The sequence below is a fragment of the Drosophila simulans genome, chromosome 2R (assembly GCF_016746395.2).
Source record: "Drosophila simulans strain w501 chromosome 2R, Prin_Dsim_3.1, whole genome shotgun sequence".
Classification (NCBI taxonomy): domain Eukaryota; kingdom Metazoa; phylum Arthropoda; class Insecta; order Diptera; family Drosophilidae; genus Drosophila; species Drosophila simulans.
The window spans coordinates 21326085-21350765 of NC_052521.2; the positions used below are offsets into that span (position 1 = coordinate 21326085).

Consider the following 24681-nt stretch of genomic DNA (forward strand, 5'->3'; position numbering starts at 1 on the left):
GGAGGTCCTGAATGGGCCCGCCATTAAAGTTAATTTAAATGCGTCCTAAGCGCTTTAGCCCGAAAACTAAGGGGCGCTGAACTGAGAGTAGCCATGGAAAAACAATACAATATCCGCATTCTTTCAAACCAGTGCAAGCCAAGGAAACATATTCAATCACTCTTATGCTCTGACACAACGAAATCACCACATTTTTGACTTTGTGCATTGTTTTTTGCCAAACAGAAACCACATCTAGAGCTCCACTTTCATTTCATGGCAAAGCACAAAAGCCTTTCGAACAATTCACTGCACAATGAGTGACATCAGGTGAAAATATGGGGAGTGAATGGGGCATTCAGTCGTCGGAAATGTTTCTTGTGCATATTCTGATTTTTGGTCAAGCCAAGTTCTTAAAATGCTCTATAAATACTTCACTTTTTCTGCCTCTCTATCTCTTTCGTTTTGCGCGCTGAGTGGATGCACATTTTGGGTATCTTAAAGATACAAATGCAGTTACGGCAATGCGAGAGATTCTTTAAAGCAAACTGAATATAAAATTGAAGTAAACTGATTTAGGTTTGGATTTGATCGCCTTCGAAATGAAACATGACTTTATGTAGAATGCAAATGCACTTTCGCACTTACTGGGTATTTTCTTATGCTAGGGTATCTGTTATTCGCTACTGCGAGTCCCTGTTACCATTACACCTTTCTCCGGCCACCTTTTGTTGGCCCTTTTATGGCGTGCACGCCACATTTGCGTTCAATGAGCATGAGATAATGTCATCATCAACGTCGTCTCCATCATTCATCGCCAGACTTTCTGGTCAGGGGAATCCGAGATGCAGTGTCTGCTGTCTGCGACGTGGTCTTTAATGGTCCACATTTTCGTTTTAATTAGTTCCGCGTTTACAAGACCATCTGATAGCACACAGAACCCCGATTAATAGGGTATCATTATTGTTAATCTGTAATTCCCCGCCATTTAAATGCGGGCTTTGTCCACTAACTGATTTAAGAGCTGCTCGGCAAATGGCAATCATTTAAAAACGTTGGTCGCCACTTGTTGTGCTTTGCTCGGCGAGCGGACTTAATAGAATAATGTGCCATAAAGCGTTCGTTCAATTTACAATTTCTATGGCTGCCAGAGAAACAATTGCATCGCGCCCACAGTGCGAGTCCTGTGCCAACCAATTCGGTGGCGAATCGTTGCTGTTGCGTATTTTGTTTCATCCAATTAAATTTATATTTACAGCAATGTTTCACACACACAGCCGGTGGATAAATCAGAGCAGATATATGATGCAATTCGGGCCGCTACCTTTTTTATTTGTTTGACATTTGCATATTGGGTTTGATTTTTTATTTATTTGCGCGGCGATGGATGTTTTTCTCTATTATTTATGTGTCCGTTTTTTGTGCATTTCACTTTATGTGTATACAGGAGATTTTCACTCTGATTTGATTTCGCATCGCATCGCATAACATTTATTTTCCATTTATTGCCGCTGTCAAACATTTACAAAGGGACTTCAATTGCGGGATAAATCCCACTTGGTGAGTCATAGAGAAAATTTGGACGCGTTTAAGGCTGTTTTTTAATAAATTATAACCGGGGCACCTTCGGTTGCTTCTTTTCATGGCAATCTCGGGCACGTGCTTCCATTTCCGTTTCCGCAGCGCAGCCATAAGAAAACCTGCTCGGCATATCAATTATTTATAATTATTGTTAATTTTCAAAGCAGGCATCCAAGCAGGCAAACAGAAAAAACGAGCTCGCAAAAACAAGGAAAACCACAAAGAGAACCTCAATTAAAATTCAAATTAGAGCGCTTGCGAAATTCCCCCGCCTGGTGGCAAAAGTGCGAAAACTTAAACCACCGGGAGGTGCACCACCCACCACCATTCACCACCACTCACCACCTTTTTCACCAGCATTTTCCTGCGCCGGCAAACTAACTGCATAAAATGAAATATGAACTCACGAGTGGTGAAAATGGGGGAAGTGGGGGAGTTTGGCGAGAGCGGGGAAAGCCCACTTCCTCAGCCATGGACTACTAATAAGAAATTTGTGAACTTTGCAAATTTGCCATCATTAATTCTGGGCGGGGGCGAGGGGGCGTGGCAGCACGGTGCCGCTTGGTAAATTGTCGAACGGAGCATTTTTCATTCGCCGGCGTCCTCCGTCATTGTGTAATAATTGTCAAGCAATTTAAATCGAAGCTCCGAGCGTAATAAATTGTCATATGGCAGGGGCGGAAACACGCCCCCTTGCCACCACGGCCTCCAAGGACCTCGCCGGGCGGAGAAGTCCTGGCTTCGGCGCTGAAAAAACAAGGTAATGAGGAAACGGAAATTGTTGCCGGAAGTTGGGAGCCAAGAAAAAGGCGGAAGCTCATTTTGCAATATTCACAGACGACTGATTTCGATTTCTAGCGACGGCTTTTCCCGGGCTTACACCATGAATTGTAAATTGATTGAGGACCCAAAACGAAAATCATCCGATTTCGGCTTGTCCCCCGCAGCATTCCCGGTATTTATCATTAATAATAGTGGCCTGTTTCCATGAATCCTAGAACTTTAAGAACTTGATTTTGGTAAAGAGTAAAATGCTAGCTTTCGCCTGAATTTTCAATTTTTCGGGTTTTAAATACGGGAAATATTATTTTGAAGCGTGCAAAAAGTTTAATGCCGTGTTTTTTTATCTTCTGCATACCTAAGGACACTCTAAGGATTTCCAATAAATACCCAATGTGTCTCTTTAATTCGGCTTAATTTAATTTATTTAGCAGCTAGTGTATCCTTGGCTCTAATGACTGTGCAAACTTTACTGCTTCGGCGTATTTTAATGAAAATATATATTTTGCGCCCCTGCTGAATTTACCATTTTCATTTCCTGATTCGTCCGGGCCTCCAGTCCTGCGGAGCCCCAGGTTTAGGCCGTGTCCTGTGACAGGAGGCAACAAAATGGCTGCGCGAAATGCGCTCGTAAATGCTTCCATGTTGCCAAGTTCTTGTTTGTGAAGAGCTGTTCAAATAAGCACCGGAGCAGCAAGAACAACAGCACGAGGGCTCCTGCTGTCCTGCTGTCCTGAGGTCCTCGGATCCTCGGATCCTGCGCTCCAAGGGGCGGGGTGCTTAGGACCCGCCGCCGTTAGTTTCATTGTTGACATTGCAGAGGCAACAGAAACAGAAGCAGAAACGCCAGCGTGGCAAAAGTGAGCTGGAAAAAGGCAACAAAAAGCAATTAACTTGGCTTACATCTCTGTTGAAAGCTGAAGCGGAGGGCGCGATTTATGCCGCCGGCGCAACGGGCACAGGTGCACAGGTGAGTTGCAGCTGCATTTCCAGCTGCGCTCAAGTGTCCACTCGTCCTTCGTCCTTCGTCCTTCGTCCTGCGCCCTTCGTCCTTGGCCGAGGCGTGTGTCTTGCACAATGACAAAAGTTAATGGCTTGGCGCACTTCAGGGGTTAGATCTGCTTTGATTCGCCGTGAAAGGTGCAGATGGCTAAATGATTGAATATTCACTTGCCACCTGGAGCAATTCCACCAGCATACGTTTGTAATGAATGAGAAAGCTGGCTAAAAGTATTCTATAATATAATTCAACACCTGAAACATCATTCTTCAACACGCTTTCCTTGCTATCTTCCTTGATATTTAATACTTTTGTAGGGTATAGGGTATTGGTATAGGGTATGCGATTGATACTGCGATTGAACCCATTGTAAGCCCAGAGAAACAGCTTTCATTCTGCTTTCCTTTTTTATTTTCAATGTTTTGATTTCCATGTTCAACTGCACTCTACATACCTTTGGGGTATTTATTTTCATTACACGAATCCACTGCCAGCTCAAATTGCATTTGCCGAGGCTTTATTCGCTTTTGATTTATGCACTTGCATTAACAGAGCGGCGTGTTTGATTTCGATTCATATTTTCAATTGCATTTGCATTTCCGTCTGATTTGATTTGCTTTTTGCTGGCGTTTTTTCTACCGCTTTACCTTATCTCTCGATTAGACTAATTATGCCCGCTTACATCGCTTATTTCGATCGAAGCTTAACATTAATTTATTCCCGTGCTCCGCAGCACGGAATTGTTTGTTGGCTCGTTTGCTATTTAAAGTGTTTAAATAGAACTACAAAAAAGCTCATGCGTGTTTTGTTCGGTTTGGACATGGACATATTCAGCTTTAAGCCGAACAACTCGTGTCTGTGTTGGGTTTTTAAGCATTGGCGCAGAAGTATTTGCTACACACAGAGAGCGAGAATCCCTAATAAACATTTATACAACTCGGGTGTACGACATCGATTTGCGGGTAGTCGGGGTGTTCAGAGTGTTTCGTTACCAGTGATTCTAAAAAATAACATGCTTCTCTAGATATCTGGACATCTTTGTTTTCTCTCTAATTAAAATGGACACAAATATTTGCACAGACGTAATTGTTCAATAAATAGTTATGTATACTCGAGTTTTTCTGTTTACTTGGTTTTCGTGTTGATTGTGGCAGGTACCTGATACTTAAATATCGATAAGTTTTGGGGCAGAGTGGCAGGGGCATCTGAGTGAAGCGAAAAAAGGGAGTTAAGAGGTTTCGGCCTTATTCGCTTGCGTGTAAAAGCGCCTAAAAGCGAGCTATGCGAACTACGGCAAAAATGTTATTGTATATGCAATCGCAATACAGTTATACAAATACACAGATATACATATACGCAAAAAGGTTCAGCCTACACACAAATATATAGATATATATATAATATATATAGATTCATATTCTAGCTTGTAAATATGGATTTTTAAACTATCCTTAGCCTACGTTGAGTTTTGACTTAGCTTTGGTTTCCTTTACGTTTGGTTTCATTGTTTTTTAACACTTAGGGTTTTTGGCAATTGGAGCTCCGGCCTTGCCAACTTGACACGTGGCAATTTGTGGCGCCAAAAGACTCCAATCATTGGACGAATTGTTGATATACGTTGCGTATCATGCTCAAAGTGAGTGAATAAGAGGGATAGAGCCGTAGCACGAGTGGGTCAGTGGGTTGAGTTAGTGAGAGAAAGATAGAGAGAGAGAGAGTTAGGGGCTTAGTTCCTTAGATTAGCGTAGAGTTGGCAAACTCGGTTTTGGACGAGTCGGCTAAATGGCCAGTGGCACTAGTCAGCATGTCTCTAGCACTTATTCCACAAGATTATCACGCTTTCCGTATAATATGAATAGCAGTGTGACCAAGCCTTCAAGAGAAGCGCGCCTGGGGTGCCATGTGACCATGCAGAGTGCTAGAAACAGTAAATCGGCTTTAAGAGACATGAAATCATGTTTGTTTGCTTTAAACAGCTCGTTAAATAATTAACTTTAATGCTCGCCTGTCATCAAACTGCTGCTCAGTGCCAATGGCCATCGCTCGAAGCTTTTGACTTGCTTGCCTGCGTTGAGTTGTGCTTATATTTTAAAGCTTAAAGGCAATAGGTTTCGCAAACATGGCCGTTAAAGTACATATTCGTATGTAGTAGAAAAGAGTACCAGCTCACACACACACACACACAGCCTCGTAAACATGTATACTATAGCATAGCAGCTTATAGTGGAGCACTCACAATCACATGCTTCGACAAGCACAAGTTTCAATTTGTTGCACTTTTTGAAGCATTAAGTAGCCGTCCAGGCTTAAGTGTGCGAGTGTATAAGTGGGTGCCTGCGTGTTGGTGCTACTATGTGTTGCTGAGTGTGTGTGTGTGTGAGCTGGCAAAGCGGTTTAGTTTCATTTAGCATTTAACAGTTACTAGTATTTGGTTTTTTCGCTTATTTTTTCCGGTTTGTTTCCGTTTTTCATATTACACAACACTGAAAGCACACGTAAAGTTTTTGTTTCCTAGTTTCCTCCTTTTTTACTCGGATTTCTGTTGCACATTTAGCTAAAATTACAATTTACGCACTAAACATGCAGAAAATTTCGTAAAACTACGGCAAATGCAGTACGTCCTTAAAGATCCCCTCCGCCATTACTTTTCTAAGCCTTACGATCTAGTGGCTATCGCTTCTCGACGCCTCGGCAATTTATGTTACATTTTCTATAGTCCTGGCGAAACTTTTGATTTTAATTCGGGATTGCACAACAAACATTTTGGCTCTACTTAGATGCTAAAAACTTAAGTGGTATTTGCTTTAAAGGACTGTGTCTGTTCTCACTCTCAAACATTTTTAGCTCTTCTGAAGAAATATTTAATAATATGGTACTACATACTGCATACAACGGTGTCTTTTGTCATATTGAATTCTGGGAAATATTCAAATATTCAGCAAATTCTCGAAAAGTGAAAACACGCACAGTCCCTCAGTTAATTTCATTTCGTTTCCAATTGGGAACAAAAGGTCGGATCACAATTACAAAAGTGGGATGCAGGGGCCTTAGGAGTTGCCCAGGTTGGACGGCGACGGTGGCCACTGGCGCTTGATGACCGCAAAGTGAGTCATCTGGAAGGTGTTGGTCACCTGGCAGCGGCGCTCCACGAATCCGGTGAGGCAGTAGCCCATGTTGTAGTCCTCCATCGAGATGTTCGACGTCAGATACAGCTTGAACTCGTCGTTCCACGCGGGCTGCGACTTGTCACAGCCCGTTGACCCCGTCCGGATTGCATCGGCAGGTATTGCGGGGGTGGGCGTGGCAGCCACCGACCCGTTGCCCGCTGCCCCGCGCCCCGCCGGCGATGCAGCTCCTCCGCCCCCCGCCGTCGTCCGGCGAAAGTGTCCGGCAATCAGGAGGGATCCCTGCTGCTCCAGCGGCAGCATCCGGGCTTTCGTCGCGCGCCGCTGGGTTCCGGAGCACTCGACGATGCGGCAGCGATTGGGCTGCCAGAAGCAGGGCGTGATGGTCCAGTAACTGGATGAGGCGGTCCTCGCCCAGCCCTCCTCGGGATACAGTAGTATCTGAAAGGAGGCAGAGATGATGAAACGGTATGTGAGTGCACTGTGGGAAATAATGATGTGTTTTTAATAGAAAATGTTATAATATCTATGAGAAATCTTATCAGATAAGACACAATAAGAGTTTAGAGTTACAGATCACAAATTTACATTTGAAGCCATTTATTCCTGCTTAGAATCTCTTAACCAGAATTTTTTGTCCGTGTAGGTCGTTTGGGCCATCGGAGCCAATTGCAAATTGGTTTTCTGTGTCGCACTTTAATTGAAAATCGTAATTAAAATCGTGCAGATTGTTTAGCCGGGATTTGGAATCGGATTCGGTTTCCATGCAACTGCACCTTAATCAAGTCCACTGCGAGTGTTTATCATTAAGTGGGCAATTATTGCCGAACAGGCTTTCGTTTAATTTGGTCGAATTAAATTGGCATAAAATCGACATGAAATTGCTTTTGACGCTTTTACCGCCGGTGAATTTTACACCACGGGAGAGCCAGACCATATAATCTGATTTTCATAATTCATTTGCACGCCCGCCATTCACCTGTTGTTCTTAGGCAATGCCCCCTGTCCATTGGGCAGCTCCTGCTCCACTGCTTGCCGTGCTGCATTCCCGTATTAAATTGACATTTATGTCACTGCCACTGAAACCGCAGTTGGCCAGCAGAAGCCGTAAATGAAATTCGTCAGCTAGTTTATCACTACCGAAATGAGTGTCCTCCGCTCGGCTTCAATTTCATTTACCGATTTTGAATGCGGTCGTTGCGGTCAATGCACGCGGCTCTTTCATAATTAATACATTTCACAGTCGCTAAATGCCAGACATTTCAAATATTTGCGCACAACGAGGCGTATGCTTAATAAGCGTCCGGCAAACAGGAAGCAGGATGGACGGCAAGCACGCAGCTCCGAGGGGCTAACCAAACATTGAACTTGGCTTAAAGGCTCCTGCGCTGGCGAGCTGCAAAGAAAACTCCGGCAAAATTGAAAAGGGGAACCAAGCGCGAGGAGCAGCAAAATCTGGAGCCAAAGTGGGCGAGGCGAGGAGGTGGCCGAAGGCGAAAGGCCAGCGGCCAATGGCCACCGCAGGACCCTGGAAACATAACCAGGAGCCAGCCACCACCAGGAGCTGATGCTTTTGAAATTGAAGTGGCTGCAGCTGGAGCCACAAGGAAATTCGCCCCGGGGGCCCCCAGTTTCCCAGTTTTTCCATGGTTTTCCCTGGCTTTTCCCCATCCTCGCCTTTGTTCTCCACTTTGACTTTAAAATATAAATTCGCACATGCCTCGAGTCGAAACATGGCTTCGCCAGGTAAATTGTTTAAAATGAATGCATCGCAGGCACTTAAAAATGCATCCGTTTACGTTTTATTTACGTTCGACTCCGGCTGACCGAAAACAATGGGGCCGATCGATGCGATTGAGTGTTTGAATGGAAGTGAAAAGCCCGGCCACGGCACATTAAGCTGGAAATGGAAATCGCCTTTGGCATTAATGAGTATTGAACGCTTTTCCCGCCGCTAAATGCCAGATACTCATGAAAAGGCATTTAACTTAAAAAAAAGCGCGTAGAGTGAATGATTTCCACAATATCTGAAGCACTTTAATGAGCGCCACTATGAACTTCATCTTATCAAGCGGTAATTGATCATTTGGAAGCTCACAGAGATTATGTTTTACTTTCCATTTTCCCTGGATAATTATCCCATCTTTCTGCTTAAAATTCCAACCTCGTTTGCCATTTGTTTTGCACAATTAAGAGCGGATTTTTCACGCTATTGCCCGTAATGGGACACCGAAAATCAAATTTTCCGCGGAAAAACCAAGCTGATGTCTGGCTTTCGGGCTGCATAGATGGCACTTGGATGGCACATAGACGGCACATCAATCCGGTCCACAAACTGCCCTTGTGGCGAACCAGAGCACGTGCTGCATATTTGTCAACTTGCCCCACATGACGCGATTGGCTTCGCAGAAATTGCGCGCTCGTGTTTGGAAATTATAAAAGCGGGGAAAATGGAACCGAAGCTCTCGGTACGACTGCCTAATAAGCTGCCAAAATGAGCTTAGTGACGACAGATACCCCACTGATTGGCCGCCCGATTGCCATTGCATTATTCAAAGACGCCAAAAGTGCGCGCTGCCAAATTGAAAATGCAACGGCAGCCACCGATGCACGCAACAAATCGCTTGCCACTATCAAGGGTCATAAAATCCTTCACTGCCATCCGCGTCCTTTTCCCCCTCCCCCCCTTACCACCCCACCCCCTGCTCCACCGCGCTGAGCACACATATTGGCTGTGGGGTTTATGCAGCAGGATGCACCAGTGGTGGCCCAGAAGTAACTAATGCCCACAGTGATTGGTACTGCTATCTGTGCTGACTTATTTTAGAATACCTAACACATAAAGGAATTTGTTAAATAAAAGGAATATGATTTTGTAGTATATCTTCTAATATATATAAATATATTTTATAATGATTCTGTTGGGTCATGCAGCCGCCAAAACTGTGCAGTAGACTAATTTCATACTTGTTAATATTTAAGCCAAATTATCAGTAGCATGCCCATAGTGCAAACCGCTGCTCTCGCGTGCATTTATCTGTACGGCGCTCATTCCTTTGTTGTTGTTAGCTACCTACGCTAAGCTTGGGCGCAGCATTCTCGGCTGCCTGCCCGCCAGTTGCAATTTCTTCGCGTTTCGGAAAAGACCAACCTTACCATTGTCGCTATCGTAAATTATCGCTATTTCGGAAATAAACTGTCGTAATAAAACAAACTTTCTTGTGGTTTATTATTCGCAACAGCTATTGAAAAAGCTCAATAGCTAAACATTTGGTGACCCCGACGTGATTTCGTTAATTTGCATGCATTAATTAATGCACTTATCCCGCTTATAAATAAATATAAATACATTAAAGCGCAATCGGTTGGACAAGTGAGCGGAGATTTCGGTGATATTGGCTGTGTCTAAGCGAGCTAGCATTGCATATATACATACATTGCTACATATATCGTTGCGTGCATTGACCCCGCTTGCATTTTCGGCATCTATTTTGTGCTCATCTTCCCGCTGAACCGAATCAAAGGCGACTTGTTGCTATGCCCGCTGAAGGTGAAAAAAACAGGGTGACCTTTTTAAAGCGCAAAGCCAATGCGCTGTTCAGCAGGTTGCAGAGGCTACAAACATCGCTGTCTAATGAGACGCTTAGCGGATACGACGAACCCACTCTTACGGTGAGGCTGGAGCAGATTGATGAGCTGCAAAGTGCCTTCAATGTTCTGCATACAGAACTGGAGGAATTGGATTTCGACGAAATTGGCAGTGAAATGAGCGAGTCTTTTGATGAATTCATCGTTGAATTCAAGGCTAGTGTGCGCGCGGAAATAGCCAAACGCAATGTGCATTTCGCGCCGCACTCAACGCTTGCGGAAGGTGTTGTGCCCCACCAGTGTAGCGGTCCTCAAACGCAGCCGCGGCCGAGGCCGATGCCGTTGCCGCCTGTGCAGCTGCCAACGTTTGGCGGAGGCTACGCAAACTGGGCGGATTTTTACTCCGTGTTCACGAGCATAATCGACAGCCATCCGGACCTCTCCAACATTGAGAAATTTCAACATCTGCGGTCATGTTTGAGGGATTCAGCGCTGGAAACTATCCGATCGTTGGAGATTTCAAACAGCAATTACGAAGCGGCTTTAGAGTTGCTTCAAAAAAGGTTTGATAATCGGCGTCTCGTTTTTCAGGCGCACATCACCGAGATTCTGGGTTTAAGGGTAGTACGGAATGGTTCAGTGGCATCGCTTCGGGAATTGTCGGACAAATTTAACGCTCACATTCGCGCGTTGAAGGGTTTGGGCACCACTGAGCAAATCGCTGGCTGCATCATAGTTCAAGTGCTGCTGCAAAAGCTGGATGCGGCGAGCCAAGCTAAGTGGGAGGAGCGCTTGGAGGATCCGGTCATTGCCAACCTTATTCCGTCGTGGGAATCGATGGCTGCATTCCTGGAACAGCGATGTAGGACTTTGGAGGCCGTGGATTGCGCCATGGCAACCTATGCGCCAGGCGTTCAGGTGGACAGAAATCGTTCGACGCTAGTTGCTACCACCCAAAATTCTCTTGGTTGCATGCTGTGCCATAGTGCAGAGCATGCCATATATCATTGCCAGCAATTTAGAGACTTAGCGCCAGTAGATCGTCTGCGCGAGGCAAAGAGACTAGCACTATGCCTAAATTGCCTAAAGGCTGGTCATCAACTACGGCAATGCAGCTCGAGCCGCTGCCGCACCTGTGGAATCAGGCATCATACGCTGCTCCATCTGGATGGTCGGCCTTCCTCGCAGCCACGTGTTCCGGTGTCTTCAAGCAACCACACAGAGCCTTCTGCCCCGCTTTCGAATTCGTCTACTCTAATTGCCCAGGATCTCGGTAGTGACCTTGTGCTACTAGCCACTGCAACCGTTCTAGTGCAGAATCGATCGGGATTGTTCGTTCCCTGCAGGGCCTTGTTAGATTCTGGCTCTCAACTGCACTTGGTCACCTCTCGGTTTGCAAATCAATTGCAACTTAAGAGGTCGAGGTCGTCCGGCTCCGTCACTGGAATCGGGCATTCCAATTTCGCGACTGATGGATTCTCGGTAGAAATTGCGGTTCGGTCTGTCACTTCGGACTTCTCAACGAGCATAACAGCAGTTATCGCTCCCAATATCACGGATCGCCAGCCAAGTGCTAATGTGGACATTGGGGACTGGAAGATTCCAGAAAACCTGCAGCTCGCCGACCCGGAATTTCATAAAGCTCAGCGTGTTGACATGTTAATAGGAGCTAGCCTGTTTTATGAGCTGCTGTGCGTGGGTCAGATAAAGTTGTTGCCAGGACTGCCCCTGCTTCAAAAAACTCGTCTGGGCTGGGTTGTGTCTGGAGGCTGCGCGCGCCCTTGCGGTAGCGCCTTAATAGCTTCACGCGTTCCTTCTTCAGCCAGCAAGGAAAACATATTTGTGGAAAATAGGGTTGCTGCCATTCAGGAGCTGACAGATGTCACGGCTTGGCGTTACGTTCCAACAGCTTTAAATCCTTTAAATCGGCTGACATCTTATCCAGAGGATCCCTGCCGTCTGAGCCTAGCGAATCGTCATTCTGGGCGCATGGACCCGCCTATCTTACGGAGCCTGCAAGAGATTGGCCAACAGCTGTTTGTCCTGACAAAACAATTATTTCGCATTACCATGAAAGCGATCTTCATGCCGAACCTCGAGCGCTTCTGGATGCAAGTCAATCCCAATATTGGCCTATTGGGGGGAGGAAGACGGTTACCAAGGCAGTGAACTAGCTGTGTCTGCTTCCCCTTGAGGACTCTGTTGGAAGCCAAGCTTCCAATGGGGGGAGGATGTTGGGTCATGCAGCCGCCAAAACTGTGCAGTAGACTAATTTCATACTTGTTAATATTTAAGCCAAATTATCAGTAGCATGCCCATAGTGCAAACCGCTGCTCTCGCGTGCATTTATCTGTACGGCGCTCATTCCTTTGTTGTTGTTAGCTACCTACGCTAAGCTTGGGCGCAGCATTCTCGGCTGCCTGCCCGCCAGTTGCAATTTCTTCGCGTTTCGGAAAAGACCAACCTTACCATTGTCGCTATCGTAAATTATCGCTATTTCGGAAATAAACTGTCGTAATAAAACAAACTTTCTTGTGGTTTATTATTCGCAACAGCTATTGAAAAAGCTCAATAGCTAAACAGATTCCCATAATGATTGGATCATTTCCTCTCTTATTGTATAATCTTTTATATTTGATTAACTGGTAATTGTATAGCCAAATATCCTTATTCCATAGTGACTGCCAGCACCAGCACCCACAACTATTTATACGGACACGCACACACTCACGCCATCACACACACACAGGGAGAGCAGACACGTACACGCTGGAAAATCACTTCCGCTTTTGAGCTGCAACGTTGGCAATTTCGCAGAGGAGAGCAGATAAATGGGAAGTGGGCGTGGGGCGCTTGGCGCTGGGCCACTGGCATCAGGTGGCGAATGCCGAGTGGCGAAATCGAAAACGTGGCCAGGAGTGGGTCGGCGATTCCCATACCCATTCCCATTCCCATTCGCAGTCGATGCGCAGGGAACTCCTCCTTGAGGCGTCCGTAATCGATTTCTGCGACTCTGGGCGGGAATCGTTTGTTGACTTTGGGTTTTTTTGGCGCGCCACTTTATTGCCACCACAAGTCCACGGCGACCTTATTCCCAGTTGGCTTCTCAGCTCCGGTTCGGTAAATAAAATGCCAAATGGCAAACGGCAATACCCGAACGCGCAGCGCAGCCTTCGAGGGCGAGCTCCATTGTCGCCAATTGGCAACTTTGTCTATTAATTTGCTTAATGAGTTCGGTGACAAATATTGAACGGCTGCAACTCAACAAATGGCTGCCAAGTTTGCAGGTTCCTCTGTGGCCCCTGGAGTCCCTGGAGCCCCTGGAACGCTTGGATCCCCTGGAACCCTTGGATCCCCGATTCCTCAGCCCCGAGCACAGAAACTTTTCTCATTTTGCTCGCCCGTTCGCTTCGCTCGACATTAATTAATTAAGTGCTGCCGCAGACATTTCAACACTTTTGCCAGTCAGTCAGGCAGTCAGTCAGTCAGTCAGCCAGTCGGGCATTACTTAGGCAAATGGTCTCTGTGTGCGTGGGGTTAGGGGTGTATATCTCTGGGCACTTCAACTTAATTACCCGCCCTCATGAGCACCCAGCATCCGATGTGAGGGGGCGGAGGAGTTGTGCCTCCGAATCCAGCATAAGCTCGAAAATCAAAGCTTCAACACGATTGTCTAAGCACTTGAGCAGCCCCCGGCCCATCGAAGTCCTCCTAGCCGCCAGCCCACTCATCCATCCATCCACATCCGCACGCAACTCCACTCGAAGGTCCTTCGAGGAATTTTATGAACACTTCTGATGCGAAAGGATGGAGCGAGGTTTCCGTTAAGACGAAGAAAGGAGCTTTCTGGAAGATTAAACGTAATCAAACCGTGTTTTCCATTTTGTTAGAATATTGCCTTTGCAACAATATCTAATAATATTAGTAACTAAAGGAAATTCCTAGTTATAGTTTATATTTCGCAATCACGGGTAGTTCCTTATTCCTTAAACCAGAGCCTTTGTTTCATCCGGTGAAAAGTGCGCTTTGAGCAAACTTCGCCTCGAGTTCTTTACGCCATTCTTACGTGTACGGAAAGGCATTCCATTGAGTTTGGGGGAAATTGGAGTTTTCCTCGGTTCACTTCTCCGCTTTTCGTGAGCGTAAATGAGTTTTTGGCTGATTGTAAATCTTATCTGCCCGCTTTGTCTTCGATTGCCAGTGCCAATTGTATCGGATATTTCCTGTTTGTGTTTCATTATGCGCCTCACGCGCTCCACTATCCCAATCCGCATCCGCATCCTTTGTCCTTCGACTGGAGCTATTCAGGAGATGCTGGAAGCTGGGAGGCTGCGGGGCTGGCGAAAGTTTTAATAAGTTGCTCATTAGCACAGAAATGGAATAGCTGCTGCTGCGGCAGGCAGACAAAATAATTTACACGCCAACATCCGTTGCAATTAAACTGCAAGGGTGAACTTAAATTTCCGGGTTAGGAATCGCCTCTGGCTGCCGGATGGCCTCGCCGTCTTGGCCTCCATGCTGCCCGTCTTGGCCAAGTTTATGGCTGGCTGCCGGGTGAATGTAGATGTCAACGGATGGGCCCACAGCGAAACTTTGCCCGCCAGTATTTTCTAAATTTAATGAGTTGTATTACGAGCGGCTTAAAGAGGGCAGCCCCCATCCCCGCCAGCCGCAACTTGGTGTAAACTTCTATATGACAAAGTTTCGCTCGCGAGTCCTTGCGGCGTCGCAAGTAATGCACAAATTAAAGTTCTTTGCCAAACTACACCAGGCAGTGGCTGCTGAAAGTTTCCTCCATCCTCCATCCTCCGTCCTGCATCCCCCATCCTCGCCAGCGCTAGTTGACATGTTGAGTCGCACAAGGATATGCGTGGCTACAAATTTGATATGTTAGACAAGTCCCGGCTACATGGAAATGGCAAGTGGGATGCGGGAAATGGGAAATGGGAGCTCGGGGCTGGATGGGAATCCACTTGCAATCCTCCAGTCGCTGCACCATGGGCGATAAATGCCGGCAAACTTTGCGGAAGGATGCGGAGCAGCCACTATTGGCAGTGCCAGGATTCTGGATTCTGTACTCTGGATTGTGGGGTTAATGCGAGCGGAAATATAGATATTGCTTTTAGTTCAGCCATGTAAATGCTGTCGTTTATTAGGGGATTAAGTCCCTCAGAAAGTTACTCTACAATGGAATTTAATACTTTTCTGCCTTGAAAGGAAATTTTATTAGATTAAAGCTTATTTATTTTAAAATGGCAAATTAATATAATTTTAAAACTGAAATAGCACACTTGATAAAATTGTAATTCCACTTGAAAAGCATTCCAAACTTAATTCACTTAAAATGTACCTTCCTCTTTACTTCATAGAGTTTATTCTCCACTTCCCAACTTTAAAGCTAAAATTTTATTTTCCATGCAATGGCCCGAAACTTTTTGATCGAAATCAATGCCCTACCTCAGCAAATTCGCATTAAATTTAATTTTCATAACTGTTACAGCATTTTGTCATTGCAAAAGTTTCCGAATCTTCAGGCGACCAGATTTCGCTCCATTTTCCAGCGGAGCACACACTGTCATCTCTCTGGATCCCGGGATTCTGCGTTCGCCGGTGTAAAAGATTAAGCACATTTATGTGACAAGTGCGACATCAGCGGAGACAACGAGGAGCAGGCTGAGCTGGGGCTGGAGTGGGGAGGGGCTTGTGATGGGATTCATGTCCTGGGGAAGGATACGCGCGACAGGCACGCATGTGCCACAATTTAAAGTTGAGCACTAATGAAATTTGAGCTGCCGCTTTCCCAGCTGCCAGGCAATTGCAGACTTGCAAAGTTATGCAGGAGCAGATACCAAAAATGGCATCGAATCCGGCAATCCTGCAATTCGGCTGAGAGTCGGAGAAACGTGTCCTGGCCCTGATACCCCGGCTCACAGCTGGCAGAAGTTTGCCCAAGTCCTGTTACCCGGTTAATGCGAGTCGGCAGTGGCGGCTTAAAGTCCTGTGCCCTGAATGTTCGGTCCTTGGATTGTCTCATTAGGGGCAGAGGTCCCGGTCACGCTTCAATTCACAGACTGGGCTCTAAACTTTGCCTCCGAGTCAAGTCACCGCGCGGAATAGCTCATCAATAACCCATTTGTGTGGTGCTCAATGGACCAGGGAGACTGGGAATCCGAGAGGCTGGTGGAGTGCTGGACTCGTGGGTCGGGGGTCGGGTCACGACCTTCCCCACGGGCAAACAGCAACGGAACATAACGGAAACAGCTTTGAGCCCGATATCCCTGTGGACACAAAACGGTGGGCACAGTGTATTCACTTTGCCATTCAGACGGAGGCCCATAAATCAGGTCGCGCCCCCCCGAGCTTATAAATCTCCCACATCTGCGCTTTTCATTGGCAATCAACGAATCAGCGAGGAAGTGCTTCTTTCAGTTATTTTTAATGAGCGACAGCCCCTGTTGAGAACTCCATGCCCAACCATTCCCATTCGCATCCCATCCCATGCCATGGAAATCATCTTAAAGCGGCGGGAAATGCTCACGAATTTCGAAATTTCTGAGCTTCGGCCGGGGCATGCAACATGTTGGGCGAGTAATGTACGGCAATGTCTAACAGACGAAATGAAATGAAAATTTAATAAAATAAAAGTATACGAGCAGGCCTGCTGCGAGGGAGGAGCCGCTCCTGCTCCTCGGGGCTAAAGACGTTTGCCTTAAATGAAGATGTATGCCAGCCGGGCGTATGAGTAATATGCGCAAATATGCGCATAAAATAAAGCAACTTGTAGCAATTTCCCCTGCTCTCGGGTCCTTTTGCTCGGCTCCTCTGGCTGCTCAGGATCCGATGGATCCTTTGGGCCGTTGCCACTTTGGTTTCCTCGACGTCTTTGGCTGGCTTCTTGTGTTTAATTTAGGCAGCCATAAACGTAATGCGGAGCCTCAAGTACTCGCAACCGAGGAGTCCCAGTGCCAGTCAACCGAATTTATATGGCGGCACATAAAAACTGGGCAACCCTACCCCTACTTCTAGTCATTCGTGCCATTCGTGCTTCATTTCCTCGGCATGGCGACATAAAATAGAATTTTATTCGAGACTGCTTTAAAGACCGAGATATTGTCTTTCGGCTCCGGGCATTAACCCATTACACGGCTAGAATTTCCGTTTCGGCGGTGGAAATGGGCGAGAGTATATCAAATGCGGAATTTTGAAATTTATGTGCCATCTTTATGGTGCAAGTGAATAAATAAAAATTTTAATATCACATTTTAATGTCTGCATCATGGCGAACTCCAGCCGAGAGTATATCGATGATGGAAAAAATGCCTGGTATATTACCTATTTGAATGTGAGTTAACAAGGCAACAACTGACATCTGTGTTCCGAATGGAAATGGTCGAATTGAAACATATTTTCGGGACCATACTTCATAAATTATGGTTACTTATGGTTCTCCTCTTTCGAAGATTGATAACTTTGAGTTCAAAGGCATATTTGTTCCGCCAAGTTGTTTGCAATCCGCGGAAGAGTTCAATAGAAAGGTGGCCCAGTGCCTGCCACCCTTCCAATTCACACGAAGTGCAAACAATTTCCAATCACAGCCTTGAAAGCCCCTATCATTGTTCGCCGCCAGGCTAAATGCTCGTTCCCATTGTGTGCGACCCAGTTGTCCCATTGTGCGATTGCCATTGCGATGGGATGTGAGTGCTCGACATCAAAGGCAGGCCTGGTGTCCTGGCGTCCTGCCATCCTGCCATCCTGGCGTCCTGGCGTCCTTGGCTGGCACTCACATTCTGTTTGGCTGCCAGCACGTTAGCATATCACCGATGCCATGCCATCCATCAAATATCGCGCGTCCCAGGCGAGCCTTTCGCGTGCCTCGAAGGATTTCGAAGGATTCCTGGAGGTTCTGCCAGTGACGGCCTCAAAATTCGCCAAGCAGCCACTCCTCGCCTTGTGCCAGACACTTTAAGACCGACACTCTCTGAAGGACATGGAGTTTCAACCTATTTTGTTGTCTACCTCATTGAATTAGCCCTCACATGCTCACTCGAGCGAGGATAATAAATTGAATTAAATTGATGCGCAGGCAAATTGGGTGGTGGAGGTGGCCTTCTCCTTCATGACGTTGGCCTCTGCCAAGGGAGAAATTCATTTAATTTTTGGCTCAAATGTCTTTTTAATTCGCCTCTTTCGTCCTTGTAGGTGGCCAATATGGCTGGAGCCAAAATATTGTTGACAGCACATGTGGCACATGGCAGGAATTGTTTTTTCGGGGCTAATCAGGCGGCAGCTGTGTGCCAAGTGGGGAAATAGTGCCACAGGAATGTGGTCCGAAGTTGCTTTAAATTTCCTTTCAGCACTTAAGTTAAGCTGGAGGAGATTGGGGAAAGGTAAGACTGACAGACAGTCGTGCTGAATAGATGCAGCAATAATTAACTGCATGGAGCAGCTGAGTCACCGAAGAAAACCATCGAGGTGAAGGGCAAAAAGTGAAAAGGTCTGGGAGTCTCTTAGCCCCCGGAGGTGCTCCATCCTCCCCAGCAGCTTAACTTGGCATTAACGCAATTTGTCACGGCAGAGCAGACAGAAGAGAGCCGGCAGCTCAGCTCCAAAAGTTGTACCTGCCGCCCAAAAAATGTAAAGAGGGAACATTTCGGCTTGTGTGTAAGAGAAATAAGTAGGTGGCTGCAGGGGCTGTGTTCTTATTTTTATTTTTACTTCTACTTATACTTTTATTTTGCAACATTGAGCTGACAGGTGAAATGAAATTGCGTGGGCTGCATTTACACATTCCTTCGCAGCGTTCTCCACTTCAACTTAGGCTTATCCCACCGGTCCCACTTTGAATACGCCATGGAGATGGAAAATTCCAGCGAAAACATTGACAGCCACAAAAATATGTAGCTACGAGTTCCCGTTTCCGTTTCCGTTCCCATTTCCACTTGTAGTTCGGGGCTGAAACTGCAGAATGACAGCAGACTGTGGCTTAAACAAGAAATACCGGGCAGGTAAGCTTCCCCCGGGAAGCTTAACAATAATGGCCAAGATATTCTGCCAGATTCAACTGCAAGCGTAAGCCAGGGCTTTTCTACGAGTTTTGGGCCAGTGGCTTTGGGATGGATGAAGAATTTTAATTTGGTAATAGGAGCTGCCGGAATATTTGCGGTCCCCGCACATGGTAAGTTTGTATGACAATCTTATTCGAGTGCTTTAACATTCAACCAACCAACTTACTTTGGCTTTAAAGTTTAAAGTCGGCCTAGGCCCATAAATCCTGCTGGCCATGTTGCAGTCGCCGCAATTAGAAAACCTGCCACTCAGTGGCTCATTGATAGCTGTAAGCCGCCAGCTCCCCTGGCCACTCGCCATCCGCCATCCTCCATACATTCCCCAGCCACCCACCACTTACCACAAAAGAGCCGAGAAACCAGTCAGCAAAATCGCGCATACGGCCCGTGGCCGGCCAGCTGCATCAGCTTGAATGCGGGTGGCAGCAAATCGCCTTAACAGCTGGAGGGAAAACCCTAATAAACCAGCAAGGAACTGCACAGTTAAGCCTTCTGCGGCTGTCACGCCCCTTCTCCAGCCCGCCCGATAGTGGTAGGCGTTGCCTTCAACTTTGACCAGAGCGATTTAAATCTTTGCCGGGGAATATAAATTTAAGAGTGCCCCGCTTACTTATCTAAGTCTATGACTTTGGGTTAGGCGCTCGGGATTCAGGCTTCAGGATTCGACGATGAGTCAGGCAGTTGGGAGCTGGGCTTCGGGGTCTGGGATCTGATGAGGAGCAATGGGATGGCATGGCTGCTGCGGATGGCTGCTGTGCTTTTTATGCCCGCCATTTCGCCGCTGTCTCTTGGCCTCTTCTTGCTACAAATCATGATAATAAATTCCAATTTTATTTAGTCAGTGAGGCGGCAAAGCACCCTTGTCATCGTCATCGCCAACCAAAAAGAGGAGGATGCGATGGGAATGGATGGCAAGGGAGGGAAAGGGAAGTGAAGGGAATTGAAGCTCCCTTCAGCCAAATAAAGGCAGCCGAACCGCTTCATCTGCTCGGCAAAAAAAGGGTCTGTGTTTCAACTACTTGGATCAACGGTTCAGCTCAGTTTTATGACTTTTTATTTTATACACACCCTGCTTCCAGCGCCCGTCATCCCGCATTCAACTTTCCGGTTTCCAGCGCCAGTTAAATAAATACACTCCCAAATTGACTTGGCCTGCTTAACTTTTGGGCGGGCATAATCAGGCCTGATTATAATGAATAGTTGGATGGAGGCGGCCAAATCAGCAAACAGCAAAACCAGAGGCGACACTCGGGCGGCCAGCTCATCAGTCAGCCAGACGCACAGTGCAGTTTGGAGTGGACCGCACAGGCCCACGTTCCTCCACCTCCACCTCCATCTCCATAGCCATGAATCCAGCATTCTGCACCCTGAATCCTTCATCATGGAAAATGCAGCAGCAGCGCCAGCCAAAACACATTAGCCGTGTGCTAAAAATGTCGCACAGCCCAGTTGGCCAACGCACATATCCTTCGTAGTGTGCTTCCACAATTCCCGATCCATATACAGGCAGTATTTTATATTTTCAAATCGAACCAGCTCTAAATGTCTATTTGGATGTGGTAAAATGAAATACCACAACATTAAGTTGGCTCAAATAAGTAGGTAGGCATGGTACTTGTGCGGAAACACTGTTTGCATTCAATGATGTAATCTTTCCCTAATTGAACATTTTACGAGTGACCCTCGTTGGCAGTGAGCGACCAGGCGGAGAGTCCTTTTTTCAGTTGGAGCTGAGCTGGCAGGACATGTGGCAGTTGGCAGTTTGCTGCGCTTTCCCCGGCCCGCCCCTTCCACGCCCCTCCCGCCTGCCGCTTTTGGCTGTGGCTCTTCATTGCCTGTTGGCAATTACAACGTTGCAATGTTGATGGCATTTTCTTCCTTTTATATGCATATGTAAGCGCACACACACACAGTCACATGCGAGCCAGGACATAACGATGCTCGCAGACAGTGAGCAGCTTACAAGGACATCCAGAGGGGGTGGGCAGTGGGCTGAAGGGGAGGGCCAGTGGCTAGTCACTTCCGCCTTGCCCGAAGAGGACGTTCATTTTTTCATAATACTCTTTCGCTCTGCGAGTTCGTTGAGTCCTTGATTGCATTGGCCTTTGTGCTCGGAAAGCTAATTACACGGCATGAAGAAAGGGCTATTAAAACTAAATGGGCAGATTAAAGTGTAAAGGATTTCGCATTAGCCATTGTCGGCGCTCAAATAATGAGGCAAATGGGCCATATCCTTCGATCAGGATGTGACTCCATAGATTCCCTTTTAATTCGCATATGCCGCGGTATTCCCTGACTCCAGAGACACCTTCTTCCCCCCGCGAACTCAGCTGTTAATGTAAATATGTCTTACAGCATTATCGCATTCGGTTAAGAGGGTAAACTTCACCCGACAGATTTCACTTGCAACATTATCCATAGGAATATATATACATCCATCTGGGGGTTGATTTCCGTTTTTTGGGTGGTTGCAAATGGATACCATTTATCCTGTGTACAAACAGTTTTTGTTTTACCTAAGCTATTGCTATTGCTGTTGCTGTTGCTTTTGCTATTGCTTCATTATAAAATCGATGGGGGACGATGTGTAAACTACCCTTTGAGGACGAAACTGGGGGTAATCAGATTGTTCATCAAAGGATCCTGCTCCTGCTGCTCAAAGCGCTTGATTCAATGACCGAGTGAAGCTTTTCGAATTGAATTTTACAGGAGCGGGCTGTGGAGCGTCTATGTCTCCATCGTTCCTCTGCACTCGTTGTCAACGGATTGGTGTTAATGTCCTTTGGCATTGTTGCACTGCCAGGACGACCACGACGACCAGAAGACCGGAATGCCAGAAGAGCAGAAGACCGGACGACCAGGGCCACAAGTCGACTGTGTGCAAAATAGACTGAAATTGATGATGTCACTTGATAGGGCGAATGGGTTTTTCATTTTTCACTTTTTCACTCCGTACCCCTGCCCAATCTTCGAGCTCCTGCAGATCCTTCGTGTTCGTGTTGTTTAACAAATTCATCCTGTTGCTTGCGCTCCAGTGCGTGATGCCCGGCAGATTGCGGGGCGAGTGAGTGTGTGTGCGAGATGTGCATTTGATGCAGACACTCCCTCGTGCAGAGAAACAAAATTCGGGAGCCCCAAATTGGGCAGTCCCATAGAGGATCTCATGAACCAGGAAACTCCTTACCTTACTAGTTCGAATAGCTTACAGATGCTGAGCTGAACTTAAGAGTCCCTATAAACAATTATTTCAATTAGTCAGAAGAAGTAATTTCTTCCAGTGCAGTGGCATAATTGAACATCTCTTTTTCTGGGGATTTCGGAATAGAAGGAGCACGCAGCCATTGTTGTGCATCGACCTGTTTGATTGGCTTTTCTTTTGCACGTTTTTAATTAGTGGGAATTTGGGGATATCGGACGAAAGTGGGTAAACTGTAGAGCCACAGTATGTGGGGCGGAGTGGAATGTTGTCCTTTGGCGCATTAAACAAACGAAATATTTCATAAGCGCATTGCGCCCTGGCCACAATGCCAAATGATTTATATGCAAAGTGGCATAAGCATTCTGCGTGTGTGTGTGTGTGTGTGTGTGTATCCTGGCCCTATTTTCCCAGGCCATCCCATCGCATTTTCCATTTTACCTAGGCCAAACCAAACAAACCGGGGGCAATCGAGCGAACTTCACTCCGCAGCTTTTGCTACAAATTTTCCAAAATTTATAACAAAGGCCCCACATACATACACACACGCGTCTATAATTGTGGGGTAACGGGCAAGACGGGCGGGGACTGGAGGACCCCTGGGTATTGGCTACCTTACGGTTGAGTGGCTCCTGGCTCATGGCTCGTGGCACTTTGGCGCCAGGACTCCGGCTACGGGGTCCTCGCCCCGCAATGGATGACAATGTAGTCAGGAGACTGTAAAATTTATGCACTTTTAGGATTGTTTGCAATGCGCTAGAGAAGGGGATTGTTCCATTATGCGATAAGCACTGGGACGCTCTCAAGGTGTTCCACTGTACAACAAAAGGGCCGGCTTCTGGTTCTCGAGACATTCCAGCTGCACTGGGTCAGACTAGAAATTAATTATCCACTTATTCTTCCGCTCAAGAATCTGAAAAGGGAGAGGCTAGTAGCTGCTCCTTAACCCTTTCTGGTTCATTTTGTCAAGGAAACGGAGTGCTTCTCCCAACATATTCCCCCCTTTAAATCAAATGCTTTCCAGCTAAGAGCATCGCAAAATCAATGCCAGAGTATGCTTTGATTATTCCACTTCAAGTCAATTGAAGCCACTGAATGCAGCAGCTTCGCGAGCAAGGATTTGATGCGCATCCCGCCGAATCTCCATTTCTTTTGTGCGGATAAACCCATTGAGATGCCCCCGCCCTTCGCCACTCACCTTGTTGGAATTGCCATTGAATTTCAGCAGCTTCTTGCAGGACTTGCCGCGACTCTCGAAGTAGATTTCCTGCGGCGTCCGGCGGCGTCGCTGTCCGGAAACGGCAGCGGGTGTGGCGACTCCCTTGCGCTGCAGCTGCAGCTGGGAGAAGGGATCGCTGCCCGCCACCGATTGCGTGGCCTTGTGGCGACTCACGCAGAGGAGGCGGCCCAAGATGCCGCAGCAGCCGCTGGGCGGCGCCTCACTTCCGGCGGCCGGAGTCCTGGTGGCTCCAACTCCGGCTCCGGCTTCGGCTGCATTGTTGTTGGAGCAGCGGGCGGATATGGTCATTAGGTTGCCATGGCGGCCGGTCGGGCGATTGACGTCCATTTCCATGTTGGCTAGCAGCGGAATCGTTGCCTACAGGGCGGCGTCGTCTTCCTTTGTTGATTTCGCTCGATTTCCAGTGTTTGTTTACAATTTTTGATTGCGGTTTCCCTGACCGCAGGCTGTGTCCTTCGTCCTTTCCGCCTTTCTTGCTTTTTTGTCAATGTTTCTGCTTTGTTGTTGTTTGCTGGTGGTTAAAGTCTCACCGAAAAGTTGGCGCCCTCTCACAGACACACACACGCGCACTCACAAAACACGTCGCACCCACACCAGCAAAGGAAATGCGGAAACTTCGCAGGACCTTCCAGCGCGTCGAAGTTCACAGGACAAAGTCAGCGAGCCAACTGATAAAAGCCGTGGCTTCTGGCTTGCAAATGTGCGCTCTGCAGGGTTGCCAGCTTTTCGAAAGAGAGCGGAGAACGAAGGACAAGCATAAGCATCGAGCCGAGCGAGCGAAAGAGAGAGAGAGAGAGGAGAGTGCGCAGACACACGAATCACCTTGTGTGCATGAATGAAGCACAGTTATTACGGTCTTTTTTGTGGCCCATAGTTCCGTAGTTCTTGCTGTTTACGTTTCCCAGGGTCAAAGTTGTACAGCCCCCCGCTTTATGTTTGTAATTGTTTGTGGCGCCCCACGTTAGGCTGTGAATTTTTCGGTCGCGACGGGGGAATACTCGAGTGTAATGGGTACCAAGGAGGCATTTCTGCGTATTAATTATGGTAATTGTCGCCTTTGCTTCAAAACGTGTTACTACCTTTTGTAGTTTGATTGGAGAGTATGTACCATCGATAGTGCTAGAAGA

General features: G+C 46.9%; 1 protein-coding gene across 1 annotated transcript; it reads right to left on the reverse strand.

The window, feature by feature from the left end:
* Nucleotides 1-3728: 3728 nt before the first annotated feature.
* On the reverse strand, nt 3729-24242 carry LOC27206597. Its single transcript, XM_039292115.1, has 2 exons — nt 23513-24242; nt 3729-6906 (listed from the first exon to the last, which is right to left on the reverse strand). Exons 1-2 carry the CDS (start codon nt 23885-23887, stop codon nt 6388-6390), a joined length of 894 nt encoding a protein of 297 aa, XP_039148049.1. The 5' UTR covers nt 23888-24242; the 3' UTR covers nt 3729-6387.
* Nucleotides 24243-24681: the final 439 nt, after the last annotated feature.

Coding starts and splice junctions, on each gene's coding strand:
- LOC27206597 (XM_039292115.1), bottom strand. CDS start 23,887: ATGGAAATGGACGTCAATCGCCCGACCGGCCGCCATGGCAACCTAATG. Junction 6,907..23,512: donor TCAATGGCAATTCCAACAAG/GTGAGTGGCGAA, acceptor GCCTCCTTTCAG/ATACTACTGTATCCCGAGGA.